General features: G+C 39.4%; 1 protein-coding gene and 1 long non-coding RNA gene across 4 annotated transcripts in view; one reads left to right on the forward strand and one right to left on the reverse strand.

Moving 5' to 3' along the window:
- INPP5D (inositol polyphosphate-5-phosphatase D) overlaps positions 1–1,325 on the forward strand; it is a 52,632-nt gene extending 51,307 nt beyond the window's left edge. For both annotated transcript variants that reach the window (XM_068692311.1, XM_068692310.1), the window contains exon 28: positions 281–1,325. In XM_068692311.1, coding sequence (XP_068548412.1) covers positions 281–283 — 3 coding nt within the window. In that variant the 3' untranslated portion in view covers positions 284–1,325. The remainder of the gene's footprint in view (positions 1–280) is intronic.
- LOC137861183 (uncharacterized) lies at positions 113–6,366 on the reverse strand. Of its 2 annotated transcripts, none has more exons than XR_011099449.1 (3): positions 4,794–6,366; positions 1,594–1,896; positions 113–317 (listed from the first exon to the last, which is right to left on the reverse strand). It is a non-coding gene; the product is annotated as an uncharacterized lncRNA (long non-coding RNA). The 2 variants fall into 2 exon arrangements; XR_011099450.1 differs by having other exon boundaries at positions 1,662–1,896; positions 4,794–6,355.
- Positions 6,367–8,037: the final 1,671 nt, after the last annotated feature.

The following is an 8,037-nucleotide window of genomic DNA, read 5'->3' on the forward strand; positions in this document are numbered from 1 at the left end:
AAAAATTATTAAAAGTATTCATCTAAGGGAAGACATATCAACTCATAGCAGCATTGTCCAAAGACATTGTTGAGCCCTCTACAGGAATAATCATGCATCTACCTTCCTGGGCTGTTTTTGTTTTCAGAAGGTCACGAGCTGGATGAAGAGTAGGGGAGGTCTTAATAAGTGGGTGTGGGACAAAAAGAGTGAGTGAGCTGTAAGTTTGTGTTTGGTTTTTTTTTTTCTTCTTCATAAAAATGGGCAATAGACAAGCTGATGTCTTCTCTTGTCTCTACAGTGAAAAAAGCATGGCATGTGGCACCCTCGGAGGAGTCCTGGTGGGAAGAAAGATGGCGATTACTGCTCTGTTCACACTGATAACCTCTGGTCTGGTCCTAAAAAGACTGGGAATTTTTATTTTTGAGAGTGTATCCCTCTCTGCGATTTTGGAAGTGTTCTAGCTGAGAAGTTTAGCCTATGTTGCTCGGACCAAGAGGAGCCAGGACCACAATAACAAATGCAATTTAGCCTTTTGTAGTGTCACTTTGGTACTTCTATTAAGAGGCAGGTGGTTAAGTACATGCATTGGTAAATGTTTTGGAAAAAGAGGAAGGTACGGCATAAGGACTAGAAGATGGAAAGGGTGTGTTTAAAGAACCCCCTTTTTACAAAAGCAATTTTCTTTTATTTTGTGTTAGGGAATTCCTAATAAAGAGTGATATGTAAAAGAAAGCATTCTGAAAGCGGTACAGCTCCAAAGTATGTCAAATCCGTGGAGCAAGGAGTTAGGGGAGGGTGGGAAAAGAGTTTGAATAGCAGATTCTGATGAATGTCACACACTGTCAATGGAGCCAGCTTGGCCTCTTGTGTGAGCTCCCAAGCTGCATACATGCATTCATGCAGAGTGTGAGGGCTGGCCCTTGACACTGTAGCTCTTTTTTTTGTTTTGTTTTCCCTAGCAGGTAGTGTATACCCCTAACAAACAAAGCGAAATGCCAGAACTATGTGCAGAAATGGGAAAGAATAGACAGGCTGTATGCAGCCTAGAAGTACAGCTGCCTGAAGGGGCAGCAGTCGTTCCAGCCTTTCTTATGGCCAGCACTCTGCTTTTGAAGGATACAGGCTGGCTGGTTTTGTAGCATTCTTAATAGATTAATGCTGACCTTACTGTACACTTTTGTTCATTGACTGAGAATGAATAATGTTAACATAATTGTAATTTCTGTTATATTCATGTTAAGTATTAATGCAGTGGTTACAATTAGGCTATGCCTGTTTGTGACCTAATCATTGCTATTGTTTCCATGTCGATTAAAATAATAAAATAGTCACCTTTCTGATCATTCTTTGCTGAAAATTCAGAACTGCCTGCCAGCTGTAGTTCAGTGTTACATCAGCTCACTCAGTGACCATAGCCCATGCCCAGAAGAAACACCACAGGCACCCAGGTGTGCTGTGAAGCTGCAACATTGCTGCTCAATACTGCAGCTGAGGATGCATTTGTCTCTGTGCACAGACCCTTTGTGGATACAACTGGTTTAGAAATTCTAGCACCTGCTAGCAGGTACAGTTAGCAATTCTATGAGTTTAGCAAATATACTGAAAGCTTACCTGGGGTAGAAGGGGCCAAGCATAGGCTTGTGAGAATGGGTGGGAGGTGATAATTTGTAGGTACAAACCTTTTAGAAAGAGTTTTCTGTACCATATAGGTTGGGTTTTCAAGGCATCATTGCTGAAACACCTGACTCTCTTGCTGCCTCATAAGTTAGACAGTCCATCGGCTTACATTCCTCTTGCTTTATTCAACAGAATCTTTCCTGCATAATTCCTTCAATTCAATAGCTCTGGTATTTCCCTGGCCCTGGGGAGGGCTTAGCTTTTCTATTTCAGATTCCAGAAGAACTTGTACAGCCACTGGAGAAAACAAAAACAAACAAACAAAAACAAAACAAAATAAATAAGCACCTTCCTGGAGCAGGTGAGCTTTCTATCCACTATGAAGAGTTAGATCAGCTCCTACAAAGTCTGTGGTGTGCTCATGTATGTTTGGAGATGGGAACATGACAGGTTTTCTATGAAAAGCTTTTAACGCCTCAATAATGAAACAGACTCAGCTTGTCTGTGATGGAAGTGTTTTTCCACTGACTCCCTAAGCTGTGAGAGCTTTTCAGATGTGAATATTAGAGAACTGAATTTAAAAAATAAGTCTTGTGCCTATAGTTTTTGTTTGTTTGTTTGTTTTAATACTTTCTGTCAAAGCCTTTAAGACGATCTCTCCTGGTTTTACTACCCATGTCCTGAACCAGATGAAACTGGTTGAGACCAAACACTAACTTCTTCTTTCTCACATATCCCTGGGTGCAGGACTCTCTCTTGCCAAATCAGAAACATTTTTCTGCAATCTCTGTTATAGTCTAATAAGTATGTACAGGCAGTACAAGTAGAAGACAGGAAGCGAAGGGTATGAATTGTCCAAAAACACACTGATCTTCCCCAGATGTTACCTATCTGCAACCTTCCAATGTCCTTTATTTTAAGTTCTTATAATAGCTGCAGTCTTGGTGTACTTATTTCCATGGTGACACAGCTGTCAAAAACGTTTTAAGTTCCTGTAGTGTTGTAGAACACAGTGACTGTTTAAAACCCTGCTTCCTGCCTGCACCTGATGAATCTAACACGAGTTTATTTGTCCTTTCAACTGTAAAACTATCAAAGAACTGTCAAAAAACTATCTATTAAGGCTTTTCCTAAAATGCTGTACTGGGGTGTTTATTTACTTTCTGTTTAAGGTGTAGAGTCATACTGAAAATGGCTCAAGAAGGAGTGAAAATAGGAGAAGAAAAAAAGGACTAAGGGACTCCACCCCTATCCTTACTTGTTGTATCCCTTGGTTATAACGTACAGTAGAGATGCAGCAGGAGCAGACTGGTCGACTGCACTAGGAAAGTTGAGGTGAAGGTGAAAGCTCTTGAGCTGCAGTAAAAAACAACAGTTTGGTGCCATAATATATGCCAGCTGCATCTGCACGATGCTCATTTTGTCGAGGCTGAAATATTAAAAGGAGGATTTAGTAGTTTCCTCTAATTCCTACGCACAGCTGAAGCAAGAGCTGGGTGCAGCTGGAGCTATGTCTCACATAGCTGCTCGCATCTGCCTTCCAGTCACCTGTGCCTGCCTGTGAGCGCTTCTGGAGGGGACTCGTTATGCAAGTGCTACAGAATGCAAGTAGTCATTTCAACATGCCAAATTTCCCGAGCGTAGAAGAGGTGTTAGCTGTAGAGGTACACGATGTTCTTTCTATATATAAGCAAACATCCGATTATTATTCACATTAATATGAAAAAGATCTTTCTAATTCCACAGTGCGCATGGTGTTGTTGCCAATGTGGCTCTTAATAAAAAGTATTCTAGGATTGGATTTGTTTTAAGACTTCTGAAGTCTGTCAAAAAATTCCTTCCCAGTTGAATTGCAGGTTGATGGAAGAGATTTCCTTTTACCTACTGTAATTTGTTATGTTTTTTTGTGACGCATAATGAGATAAAGCATTATCAGAGTAATGTTTTGTCTCATTATGCATCACCAAATTTCTCTGAAGTTCTGTGCTCAGTTCATTACCATTATCCTGCTTTATTAATTTTATTTACAGATCATCTTTGCATTAGCTCCCAAGGCAACTAAACAAAAGGTGCATTAGACATGCAGAGTTTAATTCAGCTCTGCAGAACTATCCCCTGCTTCACAATGTCATAGGTATGAGTCCGTGGTTTATTTTTGTCACAATTCTGCTTTATTTGATTTCAGCTTTGAGCAATGAATAAAATAAAGTTTTGCATGAAGAGATTCAGTGACTGCAAACGTGGAAGGGCTTCAACATAGCCTTTTAAGTGAAAAACAACTGACATTCTTCAGTAGCATTCAGAGAGCTGTAATCAAAACCGTATTCTCAAAGATCCTGCCTTGCAGGAGACATCATGCACAATAGCCATGAGCATGTGCTGGGATTTTGGGCATTGGACTAGACAACGTCCATCCTCAGCTATGCTGTGCTTCCGTGCTTATGTTTAAGTGAAACCATTCTGTGCCAATGATGGTGATCTGCTGCACAATGTGATTATTATTAAAACTTTATTGCATTTTTTTCAAGGTCTGGACTACATTACATACAGAGTAAATTGATCTTGCATATCATAAAACATTAGGTTATATCAGAAGTAATTAAGATAAAGATTGCAGGCAACAAGGTATTAAATGTGCTCTGGAAACAATGAATGGATAGGAGTGGATGTAGGAGACAGGGTCCAGCAACAAGCAGAAAGATTGCTGAAAAGTGAGTAGAGAATCTGCAGAATGAAAAAGAATCCAGCAGAAGGGTAAAAAGTCTCCAGTAGTAACAGTTGACCCAGAGGAGCAAGGAAAGACACAGCAAAGAAAATGGAAAAGAAATGAGAGCTTTGCAACAGAAAGGATAAAGAGTGTGCATGAAAAATATGGCTAATCCATACTTTACAGCGATTTGCATCTTCATAATTGTAGTTCATAAGTATGAAGAAAACAAATGGGTTTGGGAAATAGTCTCTCTTTTAAAACGTGAACTTGAAGACCCAAAACAAAGCCCAGTTTGAAAATGGAGCTTTCAATCTAGCTTAGTCCTTGGGAAAAACACTGCTGACCAACATCTTTAAAAAAAAAAAAAAAAACATTTTAAGTTCTAAGTCAGAAAGCAGCAAGTAACTGGTCAGCTCAGCAAGCTTTAGCCTGACCTCGCAATGGGTCTAAAGGAAAACTTTGGATCAGAAACTCTTCCACTCACCTTTTAACAAGGATCCATTTCATCACTTGAGTGTCAGGAGTAGGTAAGAAATCAGAACACAGCCATCTCAGCATATCATCCCTGAAAATTACGTCTGGAAGGGACCCTGAAAGGTCCTGTAGTCAAGTTACTATATCAATAAAGGGTAAACTACAAAATTCTTCACAGAGGAATGTTTTTAACTGCCTTTATATACTTTCAGTATGGGAGTTTCTCATCTTCCTCAAGCAGTCTGTTTGTAGAACTTCACTACTCTCTCCTAATCTCTGATGTGCCTTTTTTGCTGTATTTTAAGCCCTTTCAGTCTAGTTTTTCCCCTGTGAACAATCAGATCAGGTTACTGTCTTCATTTTCTGACACAGCTTGTGTGTATACTGCTCTCATGGTTCCCATCAGCCTTCTCCTCTTTAGAGTAAACAATTCCAACTGCTTAAATCTTTCCTCTGGGTCGTATTTCAGTTTTTCCTGCTAGTCTACTTCAACACCCGAGATTTTCCACATCATTCTTGAAATATGCTGGCTAAAGCTGGATACGTCTCCACCAGAAACCCTGTTCTTGCTGACTAAAGGGGAAGGATCATTTTGCTGATGACAGTCCTGTTTATCTCTTTGAGATGAGGTTTGCCTTTTTTGTGATAGTACGCCGTGGCTGACTCAAGCTGGTAAACCGATACAAACCTTGGATCCTTCCCTACGGCCCTTTCTGTATTTGTCTGCTGAATTATTCCCATCTGAGGTAGTACCATGCATTACAGCATCCTGCTTGTCAGGAGAGTTTTGAACAAGAAACCTACTCTCTGGCATATTTGAAGTCTTCAGTCTGCAACGACATGCCAAACAGGGGCTTGCCATCAGCAACAGGAACGGGTTCAGAAATGCAGCAGAGATCTCACAAAATGGACGGTACCTTCTAGGAGTGCTGCAGTCGCACAAAGGGCAAGCACAAAGACTCCAAGTGAAAACCTTTTTAAATGCAGACCGTAGCACAGAGCTTTCATTCGTGGTGACACTTTCTGGTGACAACACAGTGTTGGGCTACCTTTATATATTGCTGCTTCTCCATCTCCTGTTCATTTGTAAGTAATTAAACACAGAAACTGTTGTAATCTGGTCTATGATTATATCTTTAAAAGGGCGCCATGTCCCAAGGAGGGATAACCTCAGAACACAGCTAGGACAAACAGACTTCATCAGCTTTTACATTAGCAAAGGCTGGTGGAGATGTGGCATGGCCCGATGCATAGGATACCTGGGTGCAGAGGGAAGTTTTCCCAGTAATAATAGTAATTATTATTATTATTATTATTTGATCAGATACCAGGACTAACACAGTGCCTAGCACCACTAAGAACCTTTTCAAGAGGCACTTCATGCCTGGCCTGTCAGCTGGTAAAGAACTGGCCCTCATGACACATAGATTGACAGCTATTTTGATATGAGCCTCTACTGTGTCTGTAAGCAATCTCACATGTCTAATGCCAATATCTTTTCTTTCACAGCTGTTAACATCTGAAATTTCCTCCCTGTGTTTCACCCTATTCAGTATCTGCTGAAGAGGTGTTGTGTTTTTTTCACCTTTGCATGGATATATACCTACCAAACACACAGTAGGCTTTGCATGGGAAGCAAAGTTTCAGCCTCTATGTATGTAGAATGAAACATAACCTCATTGAAGGCACAGTTTTTATTTCTGCACTGCAGAATGAGTTTTCTGAAAATCATGAGATTTGTTAATGTCGTAATTTTTTTAAAAAACAATTTTTTGGACAAACTGTCAGATTTTAGTAACTATGGTAGCAGAAAGATCTTTCAAACAGAGAAAGGTGCCGTTTTCAGCTTGAATACCCTGTTTTATCGTGTGTTCTTGTAACCCTTCTTGATATAAAAGGACAGCAAGATTATGATGATACGGCACAGGCATGTGTTGTTACTGGAAAGACTGCCAGAAGCATAAGCTGAATTTAAGAGGAACTTCCTACTGAAGTGGAAAAAAGCAATGTTAGCAGGTATTGTAAAAAATCAGGATGTCCTACCCATGATGAAAATCATAGATTAATGAAAAGTGAGCATTTTTAGTATGTTATGATTTTTCTAGGATTTAAACGTTTACAGATGACAATTTATTGAAATCCTTCCCTTGGAATAGTCTAGCCAATATTTTAAACAGTAAAATGTATACAGTGTTTTCAATAATTTATGTAATGCCTGAGGACAATTTTTTTATACCAATAGTGGACAATTATTTTCTCTCACACTTTTAGTGAGAAAAGACTAGTCAGGTATGAGCAGAAGGATTTTTGTTGGGAGGCTGAAAGAAAACAGGCGGTTAGCAATTAAAAGGTAATGACTTTGGGGCTGATTACGTATTAAGGACAAGAAAAAGCCTTAGGAAAGGAGCAACTGAGTCTTCTCTCTTCTTCTCATGTTTCATGTTTGCTTTCCTGTTTCTCTGCAGAGGATTAAAATGTAGAGAAGATTTGAAAGGATGAATTTCTTTCAGCTCTGTCTGTCAACAGTCCAGTAACTGTATCAATAGAATTAGAACTTAAGCATGCAATTACAAGTAATTTTACATTTTTAAACATCTAATTTGAGTTTATGGTTTATAAACAGAGGAAAACGTAGGCTGTATGCTTACACTTGGCCAAATTAGTTTTGTAGAGAACATGTATAACCTTGTGTATTGTGTACTTGATAAGACAGAGCTGTGCATGAACTATTATTAACTCAGCCAGCACTGCTCTCTCCCTTAGTGTAATAATCTAGTGAATCATCTATTTTGTTACAATTTAATAATTGCATCTTCATTCATTTACTTAAAAGAAAAACAAAACAATTTGGCACAGTCTGAGACAAAAAGCTTTATGAACTCTGCCCAGTTTGAAATTAAGTTACAATAATGTGGTTACCTAACACATTACTTAATAGATTAAGCAGTTTAAAGTAAAGCAATGAAGCAAGACGTTGTACAATTTTACATTTGCCAGAGAATGTGTGGTGTCTTCATGACACTGGACAGGATGCACTGCAGTGAAGGCTCCCTTTGTAGTTTATGTTGTGTTTGAAATAATTTTTCAAAGTAATCCCATCTAACAAACCCCAAACCACGCTTCATCACCACCTTCCTTGGGCAGCTGCATGAGTAAAGGTCTAAAACCAGGTGCTCTGTGTGCCCCGCTGTAACTGGAGGTTTGGCTTGTAGCAGAGATTTGGGGAAAAAACAGAGTTGTATTGTAGACCTCTC

The sequence above is a fragment of the Anas acuta genome, chromosome 9 (genome assembly GCF_963932015.1).
Source record: "Anas acuta chromosome 9, bAnaAcu1.1, whole genome shotgun sequence".
Classification (NCBI taxonomy): domain Eukaryota; kingdom Metazoa; phylum Chordata; class Aves; order Anseriformes; family Anatidae; genus Anas; species Anas acuta.